Here is a 23,882-nt window from a genome sequence, read left to right as displayed (position 1 = left end):
TCGAGGACTAATCTACAGTCATGCACTGGATACAGAAAGCAAGGAAATGTTCAATGGGTTCTGCTCAGTGACCAACCTAGTAGACACATTGTCAAGGTTATTTGGTACTTTAGGGAGCCGTAGAGTTCATAGTTGGTGGCTGCTTTCAAAGGAATATAATTAGTAGGTAAAATGAATTAGAGAGAAAGGTGAAAGAAGAGGATGAAGTCCAGATGAAGGTCAAGGAACAGGAGCTATGTCCCAAGAACCTTCAACTCCCTAATAACACCAAAAGTAGGAAGATGAAACAGGAAGACATCCTAAACCTCTCGGTCTTTAACTTGGCATCCCAGAATAGATGCCCTGAAAGCAGGGATTAAATTGGCGGAAAGTGGGAAAGAGAAAAAAATGAGTAAAAGGTGAATCACATGAGCAGTCTCACAGCCTAAAGCCTCAAACAAAAGCTGAGTTGGGCAAATGGGTGGGGGGGGGGGACTAGTGTCTAATGTGAAAGGGCTTCCTCCTAGAGGGACTGAGAAAAGCTGAACCACCACAGTATTCTTGTATACTATCCATACCATCCTTGTGCCCTCAAGGGACACACTGACACCTGAGAAGCTCCCTCCCCCACCCCCCCATAAAATTATGAGAAAGACAAGCAGGTTCAGCAAGCAATGCAGTCCAGTCACAGAAAACACATTCCTTAGTGGATATATATTCGTTGACATTGACCTCTTCGCTGCTGATGACGAGCTCAGCTCGTCATCAGCCACAGTGGTCGTGTGCTGATGACGAGCTGAGCTCGTCATGTAACGTGGCTTTTTGAAATTTGCTGCACACTGCAGGAAAAGCCACCGCAGCAATGCGGTTAAGCAGGCTGTGCTGATCAAAGCATGAAAATCAAACTCAAACATTTAAAAGTGAACATATTTCCTTGCCATATTCTGAACTACATAGGCCTCAAGTGATTATCATTATAAGGACCCAGCAATTGTTTTATTATAATTTTTAGACTGAAAAGTGTCTAGTTTCCTGTAGTGATACGACAACATATTCACCAAAGACCATGCATATCAATTCAATTTTTATATTATACCACTATGTTGCGGTCAGACTTACTCATCTCAACATATAAGGTTGAGAATTTCCAAATGCTATCCTTTTATTTGGCATTCTATAGAATGGTACGAGGAGAGTCACACAAAATACTATAGGCTTTTAATCCAAGGGGTCCAAGATTCTTGAAAGAAGCGCTGTTAGCTAGAGTAGATATTTCCAAGAGCTATACAAAACGTGGTGCTCTCACAAATAGGGAGCAGTGTTCAGCTGTTGATGTGCAGTTGCTGACCACACGCCCTGTGCAACTGATACAACGTCATCCTCATCTCCATGCTCATCTGCAGTCTCTGCCATAGAATTTTCCTAGAGTTCTGGCTCCCTGCTAGAGGGCAAGCAGGCGCTCAGACTTCAGCCTCAGTTACAAAGAGGACAACGTAATGCCATCCAACCATTCTGATGCCATCTTTCATCAGCGTGGTGTGGATATCCATAGTAGTCCAGTAGTAACAGGAATATCATCTCAGTGTACTACTTGATAGGAGCTCAAAAGGTTGAATGCCCTTTACATCATCTGGAGTATTCTTCATATCTGCTGTGTTGGTAATGAAAGGTGATGTATAGTATGCTTTCTGCACTGTTTTGACTTGAAAATGTATGTGTTGGGAAGGGTATACAGACAAAATATCGAATCAAACATATAGAATAGCACTAATATCGAAGTGAAAATATAGAATGGACAAAATATCGAATGAACAGAATATAGTCAGCAAAAATATTGAATTTAAGGTAAATCATTTAATATTGATTTTCATAAATATAGAAATTCAAAGTATTGAAGTATGTAATATAGCTATTAAATATATCGAATTTTTAATAATATCGAAGTTTTTTAAAGTGTTTTGTGTTAGCATATGCGTGAAAAATGTATATTTATTTTAAAATTTATTTTAAGTAATGAATTTTATGTTATTTAATTTTTGCCTTATTTAATTCTGCAGCGGGTTGTGGGTTTATAGGGGAATAGGGTGGGAAGTAATTTCATTATTATAATAATTAAATATTTAAATATATTTATTGGTCTTTATTTTGAATTAATTGTTAAATAATTTTGATAGGTATTTATTAAATTTTAATTGGCAATTAATTTTACTTAATTGATTAATTGATAATTATGTTAATGTTATTAATTTATTTTCCGTAGCATGTTGTGGGTTTGAAAGGGAATAGGGTGGGAAGTAATTTAATTATACTTAATTAAATATTTTAATTTATTAATTGGTATTTATCTTGAATTATTTGTTTAATAATTTTTTATTGGTAATTAATAAAATGTTAATTGGTAATTATTTTTTTAATTGATTAAGTGATAATTATGTTAATTTTATACATTTATTTCAGGTAGTGGGTTGTGGGTTTATAGGGGAATAGGGTGGGAAGTAATTTAATTGTAATTAATTAAATATTTTAATTTATTTATTGGTATTTATTTTAAATTAATTGTTAATTAATTTTTAATTGCTAATTAAATAATTGTTAATTGGTAATTAATTTGTATTATTAGGTAATGAATTTTAATCATTAATTTTTATTTGTATTTATAATTGATTAATTATTATACTATATTAAATTGGTAATTACTTTTAATTAATTTTTTAGTGGTATTAGTATTTAATTTATTTTTATTAATATATGAAATATTTACTTTCCATAATGTTGCACTCTCTGGAGTGGGAATAGTAATTTTTACCCCTACGCTATCCAACGCTTTCCCTACTGTTGCACTTACTGGAGTGGGAATAGTAATTTTTACCCCTACGCTATCCAACGCTCTCCCTACTGTTCACTGTCTGGAGTGGGAATAGTAATTTTTACCCCTACGCTATCCAACGCTTTCTCTACTGTTGCACTCTCTGGAGTGGGAATAGTAATTTTTACCCCTACGCTATCCAACACTTTCCCTACTGTTCACTGTCTGCAGTGGGAATGGTAATTTTTACCCCTACGCTATCCGACGCTTTCTCTACTGTTGCACTCACTGGAGTGGGAATAGTAATTTTTACCCCTACGCTATCCAACGCTTTCCCTACTATCGGGAACTTTTCTGTACACGAGGAGTTGGGGGTTCCCCACTTAAGTGATAGAATAGCAGTAAACCCGGTTCTGTGCTGGCTGAATTGTTGGCTCAATACCGATATTCCGCTCACTCACGCTTTATTGAAAGAAGCCTTAACGCAAGATGGGAGGTTTAAAGTCCTGTGGTTGAAGTATATAAAGGACTGTTTGACGGCAATTGGCCGACCAGATTTGTTTTTTGCTCCCAACTTGATCACAAAACCCGACGTTATCTTGGTAAAAATTGCTATATTATTACAAAGATGTACAGACAGAGAAGAGGTTGAGATACAGAAGGACAGTGTTAGGAAACACCTACTACTTAAAACCTGCCCACAAATGGAACCTTATCTGTCATGGCCTATGACTAGCTATGAACGTTTTCTGCTAATAAGGTTCCGTTTTGACCTATTTCATCTCCTACTGGCGGTTCCAAGTGGGGCTCAACAGGGTGAAGTGTTGCCAGCTTGTGGCTGCGACAGGAAGTCTCCTCAAGACCTGGCACACTTTCTTTTCATTTGCCCTTATTACACTATACCACGGAAACTATATCTTACACCGTGCCTCAAAAAATTGAATTTTGCACAAATCAAACCTGCACTTTACTACCTCCAATTACTGAACTGTGACTGCACTTTATTTGTCTGTAACTTTTTTAAAAAAGCCATCTCCTTCAGGAAAAGTATGGATGGATAATTATGCTGTGAATGTTTCAGGTATTTTTTAATCAATATAGTAATTTATGTTTTTAATACATACCTAATATTGCTCATGCTCATAGTGCCCGTTGCTCTCCTTTTTCTACCTTGTACTGTATGTTGTGTCTCTTACATGTTACATGAAAAGAATTGCTTGGATTGTTTTTAACTGTTTACTTATGAGTTGTACTTTTATGATTGTAAAATTTACAATCGAATAAAGATTTTGAATGGAATTGAATTGGAGGGGGAATAGTAATTTTTATCCTCCCGTTATCCAAGGCTTTCCCTACTGTTGCACACTCTGGAGCAGGAATAATAATTTTTACCCTTACGCTATCCAACACTTTCCCTACTGTTGCACTCTCTGGAGTGGGAATAGTAATTTTTACCCCTACACTATCCAACGCTTTCCCTACTGTTCACTGTCTGGAGTGGGAATAGTAATGTTTACCCCTAGGCTATCCAACGCTTTCCCTACTGTTCACTGTCTGGAGTGGAAATAGTAATTTTTACCCCTACTCTATCCAACGCTTTCTCTACTGTTGCACTCTCTGGAGTGGGAATAGTAATTTTTACCCCTACGCTATCCAACACTTTCCCTACTGTTCACTGTCTGGAGTGGGAATAGTAATTTTTACCCCTACGCTATCCGACACTTTCTCTACTGTTGCACTCACTGGAGTGGGAATAGTAATTTTTACCCCTACGCTATCCAACGCTTTCCCTACTGTTGCACTCACTGGAGTGGGAATAATAATTTTTACCCCTATGCTATCCAACGCTTTCCCTACTGTTGCACTCAACTGGAGTGGGAATAGTAATTTTTACCCCTACGCTATCCAACGTGTAGCCTACTGTTGCAGTTGCTGGAGTGGTAATAGTAAATTTTACCCTCCCGCTATCCTACAGTAAAAATATTGTATATTATTAATTAATATTATGTTTATATATATATGTGTTAAAAAGTTAAATTGTATGTTTAATTTTTTTACTTCAATTAATTATTTCATACTTTTGAAGTTAATTAAGTATTTTTAAGTAAGTTTTAGTTAATTATAGTTATTATTTCATTAATTTTAAATTACTTTTAAGACATTTTAAAAAAATCGATATTTTGACTAACTATATATATTGTTTCGATATTTTTGATTCAATATTTTTGTACTTACCTGTTTGTAGATAGGACTTCGATATTTTTGCTTTCTATATTTTTGCTTCGATATATTTAGTATTCTATATTTTTGTATTCTATATTTTGTCAGTGATCCGTTGGGAAGGCAAGGGGATGTGTAATGTCTATTGTATTGTAAGAAAAGAGAATATGTATTGACTTGTTTTTGCGAGGATGGTTGTGTGGTGTATTAGTTATTTCTGAAGTCCTGTCTTTCATGCTGGTAAGAAAAGGGTATGTGTGGTATCCAGTCGTCAGGCCATATATCTGTAAAGTGTATATATTCTGTGTGCTGGTAATCAATATAGAATGTGTGATAACATGCTTTCCCTTGGTATTTCACTGTTGTGTCTGCCATGGTAGACTATTTCATGGAGTGTGGTAGATAGTGATGATGGATGAAAAAGTGGATCAAAGCCGCTGAGTAGCCCACATTAGACCAAATATTCCAGAAGGTGCTAATGGTGAAGCATTCAGATTTCGCAAGGCGTCTTATTTATGTTGCATTTCCTGACACGATGAATAAAGAATGTGTTCATGAATATCAGAGCATGTCTTATGATCTGTGTGTTCAATAGCTACCATTACATTGATGTATTTCTTCATACTTTCTTCAGTATTCTTTTTACCTAGAAAAACATAAAGTTGTGCTATGCTTCTTACTGCGATTATCCTCTAAATACAGTACCATTCAATCTTTCTATTTCTCTTTCAATTATATCGACTATCCATTTTCTATTCCTTGGATTTTACAGCCAGATTGTGTAGAAAAATCTTGAATAAATGTGTTGATTTGCAGAATTCGTGGTGGCCTTCCACTCTTTTTCTGTCACAGATGTGGTTATCAGTGACCAGTGTATCAGATTTACAGTTTTATTGCTGTTCTCATTGTCTCTTCTAGCATATATCACCTTCAACTCCACCCTTCGTTATTTCTTCAAAGTCAGTGGCCTCCCTTCTGCTTCCCTTTTGCTTCATGTATGTCCTTACATCAGCGTATATATTTCTCCACTCCCTGATGGGTATTCATGAGCACAGGTAGAGCTCCAGATATCTCTTCTTCCCTGCAGAATCTTTGATTCCTGCACTCACACACATTCACCCATTGTGAGTCAAAATGTTTAACTATTGCTGTGCTGTCATGCTTATTCTTCTTGTACAAAGTCATGTGTCTCATATAAAACACAATTGGCCCAAATGTGTTTTGCATATTGACTTTAAATGTAGCACAAGCACCTACCACAGCTGAAGGTATGTGCGATGTTAAATAATACCTTGCCCTTAATTGTCTGTGTCAAAGAAATTGCAGACTCTTTGGCTTCACAGTTGCATTCCGTAGTAATGTTTGCATCCTTGAGCACTGATACACTTGTGGGGAGCAGTGGATTCACCTAAATCTTTTTGAGTTGTGCCTGAGAGGACCACTGATATTTAAGGGCTATTTCGGTATCCAATGATAGCGGAAGTATTTATTATTTGAGGGGGGGAAAGTAAACTTGGAAGGAGATGAGGGGTTCGTGCCCTAAGTTTATTTTCTGTAATAAAATCTAACGTGATCTGGACATCTGTTCTGAAAGAAAATCCTGTGTATTCATTTCTGGGCAGTACACAAACGTGGCATGTGGGAGCAGAGGGTTAAGGCATATCAGGAACCTGGGTGCTGCTTCCGAGACATGATTCCCAGAGGGTCTTTCAACTTTAGTCTGGCCTGTGAATAAAGTTGTCAGATTGTTTCTTGAACTTACGTTGGGGTTATTATCGAGGACTCTCCTGCTCAGTCCTTACGGTCTCTCAATCTGACTAACTCTGTATGCACCCAAAGGAATGGTAATACAACATGTGAATGACATGGGGTGAAAGGTAAATGTAAATCCATATTTGTAAAGCGCGAACTACTCACCCTTACGGGTCTCAAGGCGCTGGGGGCCATCGTGGAAATTAAGTGAGCTATTGCCCAGAGTCACATGGTACTGAGCTGAGCTGCCGCCGTAGCCAGTGATTGAACTGTGAGCCCTGTGCTTCGAAGTCAGCTGCCCTGGCTGCTGCACCACATCACGCATCAATACACTTGCATCTCTGATGCTACTAATCAAGCAGTTACCTTGCGATGTATTACTCACTGACTGCCAAAATATATACATTTCATGATTTGCACCAATCACCTTGCCATTACAGATGACTTGTAGATTGATCAAGTGTCAGTCTTGGTGATTGTAGAAACCGGTACTGGATGAGTCTTGCAGTCTGTAGTTGAACATGTTTGCAGTCCAGTGATCGAATCACACATGAGAAATGTTCCAAAGCATGGAAGTTGTTCAAAATTGGGCTACTAGTTGACTGGGGTTTGAACCCTGGTCAAGCAGCAACCACAGTCCTAGTCAGGGTAAGGCACAAGCAAACTCCATATTAACCTGTTTATAATCCCTTGGTAGCTTTGCACAGAGCTGCCAAGCTTAATGTAGAGGGAATGTGTAGAGTATTTGTACAGCACGTCAAAAAGTAAAAAAGTGAAAACACAACACAAAAAAATCCCACACCAGGTTAGAAAAATAGAGCTTAATTTAATAAATAGATCAAGATCAAATTGACAAAATCCAATTGCTGGAACCAGAGATATTTAATTATATTTATTGTTTTTAAAAAGTAGCACCAAAGGTAGAAAGCACCAACTATGCCTATCTGTTCGTCAGGCTGAGCCAGGGCAAAGTCATAAGTTCAGCCTGACCACAATGAAGGGGGAGGTGGCTACGGGGACCCTGTTAGGCCTGCTGAACAGACTACCATACGTCCTTGGTTGAGGAGGGGTGCCTGGATCTGGGTCGAAGACATGTTGTCCAACCGAGTTTATGTGTTGATTGTGAGACGTTGCAAAGCTGCAGTGTGGGATCCTGTTGCATCGATGATCTTGGCATCATGCCTTGCAATGCACAGTCCAGCCTAAGGGAATGCCGGGCACATTCGGGGAGATGCATTGGTACCAAAGAGCTGTGAGGCTGTGATGTGGAGTCTGGAATCATCATCAAGGCTGCTGTAGATGAGACATGTGAGGGCTTACAGAAAAGATGTGCTGCACAGAGGTGGTTCCAAAGGCAATGCAGACCGCAGCAGCAATGCAAGTCTTCCACGACAGGTCCAATCCACACAGCAGGGAAGATTTGTCAGTTCTGCTCTAGGGTTGCACTGCACACATTATGCACATTATGAAATTGTTTAGTGTATGGTGTCTGAATAAAAAGCCTCATTTGCACATGTATGTTTTCTAATTTGTATGTGGGTATACGTTCACAAGTGAGTGCTCCCCCATATATTCCATTATACTTCCCTTTATTACTTTATCAGCTTCTTGTCCATTTGAACAAGCTTAAAGAACTAGGCTTCACAACTTTAACAACAGTCAAATGACCAAAAAAAGTGACGAATCACCTATATTATACATGCGGAAAAATGAAATAAAGTAAATGCACACAAAATCTTCTAGGGCCATGTTTATGACCCATCGTGCGTCACTCTTGCACCATGCAATGTGATGCAAGAGCAACCCAAATCTTTGGTCTCATTTCACGCAAAGCCACTTTGCTTGACTTTGAATGGCATAAAACATCTGGAGTAATGCAACGTAGCGCAAATTGCGGCGTTGCAGTACTCTGTGCAAGGGAGGCGTTCCATTGGTGTTTGCTGGGTGTTCCCACACTTTCCCACACTACTCCCATGGTTTTTGATGCATTTCCAGATTTACCAAACCGTGTCAACCTGGGAATGCACCAAAAAGATATGCCTCTCCAGGAGACACATAACAAGGAGAATTATGGTTAGTTCTCTTCGTTTCTAACTCTTTCTAAGTGTGCTGCATTCTGCAGCAAAATTAGTATCGTTTTTGGGTTGGAAAGTGCACCTTCCTTCACAAAAACTATCCTACCTACAACACTGGCACCCTTGCACCATGGTACAAAAGTACCTGAGTTGGTGCTGGGCTGTCAAAATTAAACCAGTGCAAGGGAAAAGGACAGCAGTATGCCATATTGGATAAATACTGCACATTCCTGCCCTTTCCCTGTGACGCAGGGCAGTGCAGCAAGGTGCCTTGCTGTACTGCCCTGCACCACAAAAATAATAAATACGGCCCTTTATGTCTGATGGCCTGTGACATTAGAAAGACCCACAGTGTTGCCTCCAATCATCATATTTAGTATGGATTACTCATTAATTCATATTAACTTTATTTTGTGTTGAAAGAACCATAAAAGTGCACAATGCAAAAGACATCATACAAGAATAAAAAAATCATAAAAACAGATTGCATACAATTACCAGTGTACATATATTTTTAAAAAGTCATAAGACAACAATTGGCTTATGCTGCCCCCCAACTGAAATCAACCAAGAGACAAAAACCTCAAAAAGAGAGACCTTGAAAAGTACTCCTAAAGGGTCAGCTATGTCACTCAGATTGTATGTGTTATTTACATTCCTTCATACAGTCTTTATTTTGGCTTTTAAAAAACATAAAAGTTCATCAAAACATTAAAAGCACAAAAATCGAAATCGAAATGTCTTTGATCTGGTTACCCACAGCTAGACCCTTGATGAAAGAAGAGAGTTTCTTCTTGAAAATTGCCCAAGACGTTTTTAGAGGCACATCACAATTTGAAGCTAGTCCTACTAGTCAAAGTATCCCTGCGTTGACAAAACCAGCTGCCAAAACAACACCAGTGCAAGGGAAAAGAACAGGAATACTTCATATTGGATAAATACGGGGCATTCCTGCCCTTTCCCTGTGATGCAGGGCAGCAAGGTGGCTTGCTTTGCTGCCTTGCACCACCAACATCATAAATGTAGCCGTTCGTGTCTGGGAAATTAGAAAGACCCATTGTGTTACCTCAAATCGTCATATTTTGTATTGATTACTTGAGTTACATTTGTATCTAAAAAACTGAATATAAACAATGCAAATGCAGATCAAACCGACAAGCTAATATGTACAGTAAGCACAGAAAGCACATCTTTGTCAATGGAATTTTGTACCTTGGTGCTAGAGATGAATTTGGATGCAGTAGGAAGTGTTGAGATCAGGGCCAGACTTACATTGTATCACATTCGAGCCAGCTAAAAATGTTAGGACAATCTGATATTATGTTTCCTTGTTCCTGCGCCTAAAGGCATTACCTGGTAACATGGCAACTCAATAACAATTTTAAGAGGTAACAGGGCAACCCCATAACCATTTTAAAAGGAAACTATTTGATACAGTGCTTCATACCTCAGTTCTGTTATTTCTAAGCACTGTAATACCAGATACTACTATGAAAGTTAAATCAACATACACTTCCTTTGTCAACACTTCTGAGCATTCTTAATACCACCTCATTTTGCTGTACTGATTTCTAAATCTTACTTTTGATTTTTTGTCTTCAGTAAAACCATTACAAATAGGGATCTTTCTTCCAGTTAATGGTTCACAGCCATGGGCTGTATTTTAATGAGACTTTCTAAAGAAGTTAAAAGTTGTGCAATACATTGTACTAGAAACATTTTGGGGAAAAAAACAAGTCATGTCTTCACAGGTTCCCATAGGAACGAGAGGCGAGAAACCAAGTGCCCAATTCCAGGATGTGATGGCTCAGGACACGTGACCGGACTGTACCCACACCACAGAAGCCTGTCTGGCTGTCCGCATAAAGTTAGAGTGCCGCTGGAAAGTAAGTATTGTATTATATTGTAATTGTATTTATACAGCGCTTTCTAACCCTAACTAGGCGTTGAAGTGCGTTATGCTAATAAGTATGATCAATTGCTCTCAATCGCGGATAAGTACAGCAATATTATAACTACATCAAGGTGTGCATTTTGGAAAATATAATACTGGGTGAATGATTTTCTATATTGAAGGCACTTATACAGTACTGAAAATGAGTTCTGCAAGAATGCGAGTAATTTAAGTGGCCCTTAATAAAATGGCTGTCTTTGAAGTTGGGCCTTACATCGGAGGAGTGTGACTTACAGCCTTGGCTCTGTTTAATGCAGAGTATTTTTCTGATGTGAACTGAAGCAGGACTGATGATAATTTGGTGACAGTATTCCAGGTTTTCTTATCTTAGATTTCACAAAAGAGCCTGTTTTTTTACGTTTGAAAATAAAAGAAGCCCGGTGTGTACAATATCGAATCCACATTAATTGACATTCAAACACTAAGCAAATATGTGCTCAGCAGAGGCCTTTGTACCGGAGCACACAAGGAAGTTTCCATCTGAGCATAATACAGTTGCAAAACTAATTTTTTGCTGAAACGCTCTCTCTGGGAGGTATCCCTAGGAGAGAGCTATTTCCCTGTGAATTAAACCCCTTTCTGAAGGGCAGAAATCAACTTACGACCCAGGCCCGGCAGAGCAGCACCTCCACTTATCCACCTGCTAACAAGACGCATCTGCCCGACCGTGCTTTATCTCCATTGTGTTTGTCCAAATACATTTGTTTTATAATCCCTTTGTGCAAACACCACCTGTCCATAAATAACAAACCGGTCTGGATGTGCGAAGCAAAGGGTCTTCTTAACCAGTGGTAGATTTGTTCCCTCTCCCGGGAGTACATGCACGTTCTAAACCATGAAGTTTGTTTAAACCAGCTTACTTTCATTAACCAAGTGCCCTTGACCACCACAAAAGTCACCTACCAACTTTATCTGCTTTACTCAACACCGAAGGGCAGTCTCTGGCCACTCTCTCCTTCTCTCATTCCTCTGGCAGAACAGCACATCAAAAATCTGACGGGATGTCATTTGCGAGAAATGCTTCCACTAACGATAATGTTATCAGAAACTGCTTCTCAGGAAGGTGCTGGTCACTATGGATTGTGTATATCCAGGCTGCCCTTCCTGTCCACAGCATAGTGCTGATAGGGAAACACATATGTGATTACACTACAGAAACTGTTGCCTGGGAATGAAGCTCGTACTCAAACCGGGAAACGCGCTGATTCTGCTATAGAGCTACTTTTCTGGTTACCAAGCGATTGAGAATTGGATCCTCTTCATTGACAGTGAAACGCATATCACGTGAGGTCCTAGAGGGGTCTGTCCATAGAGGGTTCTGTCTCTAGAGGGGTCTGTCCATAGAGGGGTCTGTCTCTAGGGGGGTCTGACATAGAAGGATCTGTCTCTAGAGGGGTCTGTCCATAAAAGGGTCTGTCTCTAGAGGGGTCTGTCCATAGAAGGGTCTGTATCTAGAGGGGTCTGTCCATAGAGGGGTCTGTCTCTAGAGGGGTCTGACTATAGAGGGGTCTGTCTCTAGAGAGGTCTGTCTCTAGGGGGGTCTGTCCATAGAAGGGTCTGTCTCTAAAGGGGTCTGTCTCTAGGGGGGTCTGTCCATAGAAGGGTCTGTCTCTAAAGGGGTCTGTCTCTAGGGGGGTCTGTCCATAGAAGGGTCTGTCTCTAAAGGGGTCTGTCTCTAGGGGGGTCTGTCCATAGAGGGGTCTGTCTCTAGAGGGGTCTGTCCATAGAGGGGTCTGTCCATAGAGGGGTCTGTCCATAGAGGGGTCTGTCTCTAGAGGGGTCTGTCCATAGAAGGGTCTGTCTCTAAAGGGGTCTGTCCATAGAGGGGTCTGTCCATAGAGGGGTCTGTCCATAGAAGGGTCTGTCTCTAGAGGGGTCTGACCATAGAGGGGTCTGTCTCTAGAGGGGTCTGTCCATAGAGGGGTCTGTCCATAGAGGGGTCTGTCTCTAGAGAGGTCTGTCCATAGAGAGGTCTGTCCATAGAGGGGTCTGTCTCTAGAGAGGTCTGTCCATAGAGAGGTCTGTCCATAGAGGGGTCTGTCTCTAGAGGGGTCTGTCCATAGAGGGGTCTGTCTCTAGAGGGGTCTGTCCATAGAGGGGTCTGTCCATAGAGGGGTCTGTCTCTAGAGGGGTCTGTCCATAGAGGGGTCTGTCTCTAGAGGGGTCTGTCCATAGAAGGGTCTGTCTCTAGAGGGGTCTGTCCATAGAGGGGTCTGTCTTTAGAGGGGTCTGTCCATAGAGGGGTCTGTCCATAGAGGGGTCTGTCTCTAGAGAGGTCTGTCCATAGAGAGGTCTGTCCATAGAGGGGTCTGTCTCTAGAGGGTTCTGTCCATAGAGGGGTCTGTCTCTAGAGGGGTCTGACCATGGAGGGGTCTGTCCATAGAGGGGTCTGTCTCTAGAGGGGTCTGTCCATATGGGGGTCTGTCCATAGAGAGGTCTGTCCATAGAGGGGTCTGTCTCAAAGAGAGGTCTGTCCATAGAGAGGTCTGTCCATAGAGGGGTCTGTCTCTAGAGGGTTCTGTCCATAGAGGGGTCTGTCTCTAGAGGGGTCTGTCCATAGAGGGGTCTGTCCATAGAGGGGTCTGTCCATAGAGGGGTCTGTCTCTAGAGGGGTCTGTCCATAGAAGGGTCTGTCTCTAGAGGGGTCTGTCCATAGAGGGGTCTGTCCATAGAGGGGTCTGTCCATAGAAGGGTCTGTCTCTAGAGGGGTCTGACCATAGAGGGGTCTGTCTCTAGAGGGGTCTGTCCATAGAGGGGTCTGTCCATAGAGGGGTCTGTCTCTAGAGAGGTCTGTCCATAGAGAGGTCTATCCATAGAGGGGTCTGTCTCTAGAGAGGTCTGTCCATAGAGAGGTCTGTCCATAGAGGGGTCTGTCTCTAGAGGGGTCTGTCCATAGAGGGGTCTGTCTCTAGAGGGGTCTGTCCATAGAGGGGTCTGTCCATAGAGGGGTCTGTCTCTAGAGGGGTCTGTCCATAGAGGGGTCTGTCTCTAGAGGGGTCTGTCCATAGAAGGGTCTGTCTCTAGAGGGGTCTGTCCATAGAGGGGTCTGTCTCTAGAGGGGTCTGTCCATAGAGGGGTCTGTCCATAGAGGGGTCTGTCTCTAGAGAGGTCTGTCCATAGAGAGGTCTGTCCATAGAGGGGTCTGTCTCTAGAGGGTTCTGTCCATAGAGGGGTCTGTCTCTAGAGGGGTCTGACCATGGAGGGGTCTGTCCATAGAGGGGTCTGTCTCTAGAGGGGTCTGTCCATATGGGGGTCTGTCCATAGAGAGGTCTGTCCATAGAGGGGTCTGTCTCAAAGAGAGGTCTGTCCATAGAGAGGCCTGTCCATAGAGGGGTCTGTCTCTAGAGGGTTCTGTCCATAGAGGGGTCTGTCTCTAGAGGGGTCTGTCTCTAGACGGGTCTGTCCATATGGGGGTCTGTCCATAGAGAGGTCTGTCCATAGAGAGGTCTATCCATAGAGGGGTCTGTCCATAGAGGGCTCTGTCCATAGAGGGGTCTGTCCATAGGGGGTCTGTCTCTAGAGGGGTCTGTCTCTAGAGGGGTCTGTCTCTAGAGGTGTCTGTCCATAGAGAGGTCTGTCCATAGAGAGGTCTGTCCATAGAGGGGTCTGTCTCTAGGGGGGTCTGTCCATAGAATGGTCTGTCTCTAGAGGGGTCTGTCTCTAGAGGGGTCTGTCCATCGAGAGGTCGAGACGTTTTGCATATTAGCTTTTTCGTATTGAATTAAGGTAGAATAGAATCATTTTCCTTTGGGGTAGTATTGTTGTTTAAAGGTTGTTTAAAGGTGAACCAAATCGACAGTTTCCACCAATTGTTAATAAAAATCTCTGTAAGGTTTATTTTTGAAAATCATTTGTCTTTAGTAAGTTACCTTCAAACCTTTCTTGTGTCATTTAGAATCATTTCAATCCTGTGTTTTTCTCTTTGGTTCAAATATATATCTTTTCCCTGCTTCTTAGTTCTTGCAATGCATGAATATGTTCTTAAGTGCCCCACACCAGGATGCAGTGGAAGAGGCCATGTCAACAGCAATCGCAATACACACAGAAGGTAAGTCAGGTTCATGTTTATTAAGGTCACATTTTACCTGAACACGTCAGATGGTAGCCTCAAGAAAAATATGTTATCACAATACCACAAGCAATAAGTACATATGCTACTAATTGATGTAATACAAGCACAAACAAGTAACATAGCCGTCCATTTAGTATACATATACCTGTATTTCAAATCACCGCCACACGTGGATACAAAGCAGCACTTAAATCTGTGTACTGCTTTGCAGTGCAATACAGCATTGAGTAGGAGGATAAGTGGGTACCAGAGGACCATCCACATTAAGACAATAAGCAACAGCAGATCATAGCCAATGGCATATATAAGGCTTTCTTGCCTTGACTTAAAGGTTTTAGAAGAAGATCCCCTAGATACCTTTTGGGAGCAAAGATAGAAATTGTTTATGTAATCAGATTTCATGGTTCCACACATTTCAACTGATCTTCTATGATTTGGCACCTACTACGTCTATCTTTGCAGTTGAATAAATTGACTGTAGGCTATGATCTCATGAACCATATTTCTGAATCTTTGCCCTGGTGTGAAAATTAGCATAATTATTTTTGGTTGCTTGTATGATGTGAAATGATAGATATGAGTTTGCTCTAGTTCATAATAGACAAAAGTACTTTTTCTTCAGGAAAAATTGGGATAATCCACTAAACAACCATTGCAAAACCTATGTGACACATTTCTTCGCTTACAACCCTAGTTCAAGTTTTACATGTCCTGTCAGTTACAACCTCACAAAACCATTTTTCACTACTGTGAGGCCTACTTCTCCAATAGGTTAACATTGGGTTACCTTATTAAATGTAATAAGTGATCGATTTTGATTGCAGGGAAAGTACGAGAATCGTGTTTGGTGTCTGAGGAATTCCAATTTAAAATTCCCTTTAATGGTAAAGTCAGATTTTAAGCCACAATTCTGAAAATTTCACTTTTAATAAGTGTAAAACAACAATATATTTTCTAGCTGCCTCTTTTAAAAATCTATGATTCCAAAAGCAAGGTCCAAAAACTTGATTATCTTGGCACCTGTATTTATTCACTTATATTCCTTAATTCATTTTGGAAGATATTACAGTTTGTAACATGTCATAGATGGCCCACCTTCTTAGTTTTTCTACACTCAAATCTGTTATATACATATAGAATAACCTGCTGTGACAAATATTAAAAGAAAAAAAAATAATTCAAAGAAATACAAATACGTATGCCATTACCTGTGTGTGTTTTCAGTTCAGATAGTTGAGCTGACCAGTGCAGCAACGGTTGGAACAGCGGACCCAAATGCAAATAAGAAATTGCCATATTAATCCATGAAGTATGAAAATAATAATCTACCTCAAATGACAAGAAATCGGCAAAGGACCTATCTGAGTGGTACTTGGTTTGAAATAAGATACGAGCACAGGAGCTAAAAAGGATCCAGTTGTTGTACTAAGGAGAACCCCATTATTTACAAGATGCATCAACTTCATCTCTTGGGAAATAAATCTGCAGAAGAACGACTAAATAGTGGGAACATTGGCAGATTCCCAACCCCACCTAAAAATTAAGTCAGCAGTCCCCAAGAGTTATCGTCAGCAGAAGACAAGTCTTTGAATAAGTGACTTTTTGCCTCTGCTAGTTTAATTAATGATTAGCTGACGGGTTAAATATGTTCTTGTTTTGAAAAACACGCATATGATATGGCATAAGTATTTGTATTTCTTTGAATTAATTTCTTGTTCTTTGAATATTTGTCACAGAAGGTTAATCTATGACATGTTATGAACTGTAATATCTCTCAAAATTAATAAAGGAATATAAGTGAATAAGTACAAGGGCCAAGGTAATCAAGTTATTGCACCCTGCTTTTGGTATCATTCATTTTTTTAAAGAGCCAGCTAGAAAATATATTGTTATTTTACATTATAAAGAGGCTCATTTTAGCTGCCTTCAAGGGCCCAACTCCTTCCAATACGGTAAACTTTTAGTAAATGGGCATTTTCTTGCTTAATCATTTGGTGCCTGCTGCCTTTTCCTGGGTCACGTGACTGGTTATCGATGGCAGTTGCCTTTGTGCATTCCTCCCACACAACCTCACAATAGAGGGACCAGTTGTGCCTGAATTGGCCATGTCAGACAGGATGAGATGGCAGAGTTGTGCTCAGCAGCACTTGCACTTCAAATGACTGCGACCTGCTCTTCCAAAAAGAACTTTATACTAACCTATTGTGCCTGCATATACACTGGGACCAGGGCAGGGAGACAAGCACATTCTAGACACTTCCATGAAGGAAATCCTCCTGCAGCTTCTCCCACTTCAGAAGGGGCCCCAGGTTTAAAAATAGGACCCTCAGACTCACCCTTCGGGTCACTTCTAGATCTGTTGAAGGACTCTCAGAGGACTGCCTGCTGCTATGGTCTGCTGTGTACTTCAAAGGACGGCCTTGCTGCACCAAGAAAGGTTGCACTGCTGCCTGAAGCCTGATCGGTGGCCTCAGAAACCTGCCCTGTTGTTTGAGCCTAGGACTTTCAAAGTGACTCTAATGGCTATTTGTATTGATAACTGGTTGATCAGAGCCTCAGGAACCTAAAAAGCTCCAACCATCTTGATCCTACACCTGGACCTAGCCTGAGTAGGTCCTGACACTCGAAGTTGTGCACCAACATTCCTGGACCCTCGGACGTGGTGCTAAAGGTGCCAAGATAGCCTAAATCTAAAACGTTTGACTTAGAACATTTTCAACCAAAAAGTGCTCGGAGAACTGATTGGAGACCACAACCTACCTGCTTGCCGATCCGGCCAGGCGCATCGCTCGTCGGCCTGACTTTGAAGCAGTTCCATATACGTTCATCTCTGCTGCAGTAAATCCTGTTCAGTGGCTCTTCGCACAAGGGATATCTGGCCTTGTGGAGCCCTTATTGGCTAGAGCTTGCAGCTTCATCCTGCGGGAGGTTTTTAACTACCAAAATAGTGACCAAGTTTGAACGTAGGAATCTTCACCTCAACTTCATTCAGTGGCTTCCTAATGATGACACCTCCATGAACACCCACGGCTGCCCTTCCCCTCTGAAATGTATCATCTTATATAGCTCTCTTTCAAATTTCCTCAAAGTCAGAAGGTAAGTGGATACCGGGCCGACGGCACTTCGTGTATCTAATCCTCGCTCTATCATGTCAGACATAACTTGTGAATTTGCCCTGGTCTCGCGTGACTAGATGTCCGCAGTTGACGCTTTGATTTTTCAGGCACTAGTTTTCATTCTAAACTTTACAAATTCATAACTCTAGTTCTACTGATAGGACTTTTGTTGTTTTGGTGTCAAATCATTTATTAAAATGTACCCAAATTCTAAATTGGTGTGGGAGTTTTTTTGTAGTGCGTTTTTACTTTATTACTGTAAAGTGCTGCATAAATACTTTACACATTGCCATTGCCTGCTTGACAGCTTTTATGTCAAGCTACCAGAGGGCTAAGCATAGGGTAATTTTGTGACTTTTTGTGGTTCACCCTGACAAGGATTGTGGTTGTTCCTTGAGTAGGGTTTCACATCCCTCCACAAACAACCCAGTTTCTCACAGTATCATATGTGACTATGTAAATTTCCATAGAACCATTCACTAATTCAGTATTATTAAGAGATTGTGCAAGGCCTGCAGAATTAACAACTTGAAAATATATAATAACATCCGTTATTGCATGTTTCTAAGTTGTGCTGCATGCAGCTCATGCTCTAAATCATACAGTTGCTGAGTAAGGACCGCGTCATCAGCTGGCCCATAATTTTTGATATGTGCAATAACTCTCATTAATACATGGATCGAAATTACGAGTTTTGTGCTCAATACAAAGATTTTGGTGCAATAAGCACCAAAATCTGCATGTTATTCATGAAAACTCACCATAGCTAATATTTATCTCAGGTTTTAGTGGGTGTGTAAATCATTAGGACTAGGGGAAATTTTTATTTCGCCAGAGTAATTGGGGTAATGCTGGTAATTTTGAGTAACAAATTGTACAAAGGTTATACAACCGTTATACAATTAATTTGCATTGCATATTTTCGGGGCCAAATTTGAAAGCAAAATGTACTGTTCAGGTAATTTTCTGATGCGTGTTGGAAGGGTTGGGATTTTGATCAATACCTTATCACTATCGATCTAAAACCCCAGTCTGGCCGACTGAATCTTTATTGCCTGTCATTGAGGAAAGAAAGTGCATCTTTTACCAAGTTAGTTCCCCCATTAAAGGACTCTGCTTCAAAGGATCACAAACAACTTCTAGCTTTCAAAGGTTTATTATAAGTTGCAAGTACAAGCATCTCAAGATGAGATTCACCAAATACACGGGCCCAACTACGTACACGTGTTCTCTGAAAGCCCTCAGACGGACAACGGAAACTATCAATACTAGTTCTAAAAACAATAGTGCCGTTAGCATAGACACATATTGAAATCTATCACTCATTACAGGCGGAAGGAAAATACAGGTTAGGCTTTCCCTACCCTGCTCTAGATGGTATCCCTACTTAACCAGGTCCCAATCTATCAAAGGTGTCAGCAGTGAATGACTCCCAAGGGAAGCCACTCACTCTCGAACTCTTGGTGAAAACCTATAGTTCTCCAATCATGGCCCCTCTCTGCCTACCCATCCGCTCTCTAAAGGATCCTCAGGCGTCTGCTCTAACTCCACCCAGGGGTGCTATCCCTAATACAAAAATCCAACAACATTTAGGACGCCCCTCGTGAGACGCCCCTCACGTGATGTAGCTTCTGGCTGTTTCCATGATGAGGCCTTGTGGTTAGAGTCGACCTTGCTTCTCAGACTCGTCTCCGGCCCGCTGATACCCCTTAAACATTCCGGAACCCTCCTCCATGTCTGGTCCATTTCTTGAACAAGCTTCTATTCATTATATTAATAATTGAATACCCCCTTTTCTCTTCCAGACAGACATCTGCAGCCTAATCCCAATTCTCATGGTTTTCCAACCGCATTGCAACATTCTTCGACCCAAACTAATACGTATAAATCAACATTTAAAGCTTTCCAGCTCTACTACATTTTATAGCATTCAACTTCTTCTTTAATTATTAGCATGTTAGTACTCATATTCTACTGATTTCGGTAAACACGTCTATAAATCAAAAAGCCTACTCATTAATACTAAATCCATATTGTGCATTTTAATCACCTTCCCCCTCCCGCCTTGCTCTGGCCCTGAGGCCTACCACATTTCAACGTTTCCGTATGCCATCTTACATTTTAGCAGCTACACAACATGGATTCGGGAATAATCACGCTTAATAAAATCGCATTACTTCACACAACTCTGTATTAGTTCCACTTCTATTTAAACTTCTATATTAACTACACATTTCAGAATATAACTTTGGATACTATCAGCACTCATGGCATTTCTCTTCATGATTTGTGCTTACTACGTGTAAGTGTGATGTATTTCTACATTTTGGTCAGTTTGCGCTCTCTCAGTTCCCCCCTTTGATGACCTCTCGGGGTCATCATTAACATTTAAACTGCAGTGATTGCTAGCATAACTCGTTTCTGCGTTTCTAGAGCCCTCAGACTCCGGTACTGATTATCTTGTATGGCAGCCAATCTCTGCAGCTGCTTTCTCTGAGCCCTCTCTGACCTTCTTGATCTGTACCATTTGAATACCCTCACCAATCCCCACAACACGATCCCACAGATCAATATTATGATGATAGGTTTTAGTATTTTCCACACAAAACTTTTGCCTAAGGTGGTGAGCCAACCTCCAGCGTCACTTATCCCTTGGCCCACCCTTTCCCAGACATTTTCTCTGCTCAGGTCTTCGATCTCCTTGTGAATATCAGTTATGTTCCTAATAACCTTTTCAAGGGGCTTCGAATTGTCTGGAATGTAAGTACAACATTCTTGGACCTTCAAAGCCTTACAGACTCCGCCCTCCTTTGCTAATAGGACATCTAAGGCAAGACGGTTCTGAAGAACCATAGCCCTTATCGATTGCATCTCTCCTTCTACCAGCATTAAGGACTGAGCAGTACTGGCAGACAACCTGTCTACGACTGTTGCTAGTCGTCTAATTTTAACATCATTAAGAATTAATCCTAGAAAAGGGAACACAGCTCCAAAGACATCTCCAACCATTTCTACACCTCCTACATCTCTCCTTCCCCTCGATGATGTCTTGCCCTCGATGATCTCTAAGTCTTGGGCATGGTATATTTTAGGGAAGATAATTGCCAAGTAACATGAGCCATACCAATTATCAGGTAGCTTCACGTAGGCATTTCTTCCACATACGAAATATACATTTGGAATCACTTGCATTCCCTTCAGGAAGTCCTTGGTGTAGTACTCTAAATTGAAAGCATGTTCACAGCTAACTTCTCCCACGTATACATTTTCATAATACGTTTTGGCTCTGTGAAGACATAACTTTCCTCTCTGCGTTCTATCTAAAGCTATTGGACCACTACTACCCTTTCTTTTGTGTACCTTTTCTTCATCGGTCCAATCTGTTTTTCCTTGTCCTGATTTTTTCAAAATCTTTTGTCTCCTATTCCGATCATCCACCTGCCCTATGAACTTTTTCTCGACCTCTGACACCTTACATGTCAGATTATTTCTGCGGGCATGTGAAGTATCTAATGTAATCCAAGGAATGAAGAACTTGGCCAATCTGTCTTCACTTTTCCAGTAGTCCCATTTGTTCATCTGCTTATAATTTGGGACTTCTGGTAGCACTGAGTCATAATTGGAGAAATAGTATTCAAAACTATCTCTCCCATAAAATATACTAAGCAATAAGCTACATGTAATGCCATATGTCAGCGGGAGGTGATGATAACGAATGCCTTCATCCACAGATGCCGGCAACTGCATGCAGACATAGCAGTCCTTGACCTCCATGGCATCCACATATTCATACAATAATTTTGCATAAGCATTTGACCTAAAGTCACCTTGGGACTCATCTACGTGTAACCTGCGAGCTTCTGCAGCTAATAACGCTTTCTCTTGTGTGTTCTCCCCTTTCCCACCAGCAACGGCGGGTGTAAGCGCCTCTACAGATTTCACATCAGTTACCTTTGCCTCTTCCTCACGTCCCTTTACATAGGAGACAGTCACTACTAAAGCTATTAATATTATCACTCCTACTATTAGTGTACCTATTATACATTTTGCTCTGCGGTTCTGGGTACCAGCCTCCATTTCGTCAGATAGTGTGGCTCTCTTGTAACTCTGCACAAAGTTCCTTTCTTTCTTTCTTTCTTTTACAGTCTCTTTATTCCTTTTGTCTTGAGAGCCACGCAACTGGAAGCTGACAACCTTTCCCGCCAAAATTCCTTTTAGTCCAATATAGACAACCCTAGCCCTTCTCCATCCACTCAGGGAAAGTCCCTAAGATTCTCTGCTTCCTAGGCGCTAGGTAATCTTCTTTTCTTCACGCTTATTTACAAAGTCTTTTAAGCATCCACTATCAGGCGCTCGCCTGCAGCTTCGACAGCAAAATTCAATATTTCCAGACGAAGATTGTGCTCTTCTGCGGCTGATATCTTTGAACCAAAATCAGGGAATTGCAATTCTGTGAGAAACATGTCCTTTATCTTGCTGAGGCGGGGAGGACGGGGGAGCATGAATGTCAGTGACCCTTCTTGTTCGACACCGGGCACTAACAATCTTATCTCCACTGTCACGATGGGCTCAGAACTGGACACCACCACCGCTCTGATCCTCCCTGTCACTGGTTTCGAAGCCATCTGTCACCAGATATGTCCACTCAGGGGTGGAGTATCTTCTGTTAGGCACCCGCACTCTTCTTGACCTCCTCAACTCCGGTGCTTCAGCGCCCTGAGCACCGTCCTCTGGGTCTGAGTCTTCTGATATCGGAGGAAGGGTTCTCTCCAGAGTTGACCTTAAGCTAGAGCTCCTTCTCTGCGGCCAATCAGCTTCTCCGCGTACCCTTCTACTCCGTCTTCTTCTCGTTGGTTCACGCTCTCTGTCAGACCTGTCAGTGTCTGACTCGTACTCCCAGCTACTTTCCCCTTCAGTAGCGTCGTCTGTCTCGCTGTTGTACTGACCGTCCTCAGCTTGGTCAGACTCGTTCCCTGCTTCCGCTGGCACCTCTACAGCTTGGCTAGCCCCCTCTATGGCTTCTCGGTCCGCTGCTGGACGTCTATCCGAGAGAGGAGCTGTTTCTATCAGAGGTGCTGGAACCCTCCGCGTGTGCGACGCGTGGATCCAATTGGGCAGGCCTCCCACTTTCACGGCTGTGTTTGTGGTCAGGATGATCTGGAAGGGCCCACGCCAACGAACATCCAAGCAGCTGCTTCTCACGTGCTTCTTCACCAGGACCCAGTCCCCAGGAAGCAAGTCATGACAAGGGTCCTGGCACGATGGTACCTCGGCAGCCTGCACCTGAAGGGACACAGAATGAATGGCGTCAGACAGCCCCTTACAATAGTCCAGGATCATATCATCTGTGATGCTAATCAATGCAGCAGTTGGGACAGAAGGTAACCTCATTGCTCTTCCCATCAGTACCTCATGAGGAGACAAACCAGTTCTCCTATCCGGGGTACTACGGAGGCTCATGAGGACCAATGGCAGCGCATCAGGCCAACTCAAGGATGTTGATGAACACACCTTCGCAATTCTGGCCTTGATGGTGCCATTTATTTGCTCCACAATTCCTGAAGCCTCTGGTCGATAACTGCAATGCAGTTTTTGGTCTATATTCAAAGCTGCACAAATCATTTTCACAAGCGAGCTGTTGAAATGCGCTCCCCTGTCTGATTCCAAAGAGGCCGGCACCCCGAAGCGCGGGATAAGCTCCCTGAGCAATATCTTAGCTACTGTGAGGGTGTCGCACCTGCGTGTAGGATATGCCTCAACCCATCTGGAGAAAACGCAAACAACCACCAGGATATAACGGAGGCGGCTGCACCTTGGCATTTCAATGAAATCTATCTGCATTCGGTTGAATGGACCTCCTGACCTCCCTATGTGGCTCAGTGCAACTGGTGTCTTCTTCCCTACATTC

At 41.7% G+C, this 23,882-nt stretch overlaps 1 protein-coding gene across 1 annotated transcript in view; it reads left to right on the top strand.

Annotated features, from left to right (window-relative positions):
- Positions 1-23,882, top strand: part of ST18 (ST18 C2H2C-type zinc finger transcription factor) — a 428,044-nt gene that overhangs the window by 288,103 nt on the left and 116,059 nt on the right. Inside the window, exons 7-8 of the mRNA XM_086917999.1 lie at positions 10,584-10,718; positions 14,744-14,834. Of these exons, the coding sequence (XP_086774125.1) occupies positions 10,584-10,718; positions 14,744-14,834 (226 nt within the window). The remainder of the gene's footprint in view (positions 1-10,583; positions 10,719-14,743; positions 14,835-23,882) is intronic.

This window comes from Lissotriton vulgaris, chromosome 4_1 (genome assembly GCF_964263255.1).
Source record: "Lissotriton vulgaris chromosome 4_1, aLisVul1.2, whole genome shotgun sequence".
NCBI lineage: Eukaryota > Metazoa > Chordata > Amphibia > Caudata > Salamandridae > Lissotriton > Lissotriton vulgaris.
This window is presented reverse-complemented; position numbering and strand designations above follow the sequence as displayed.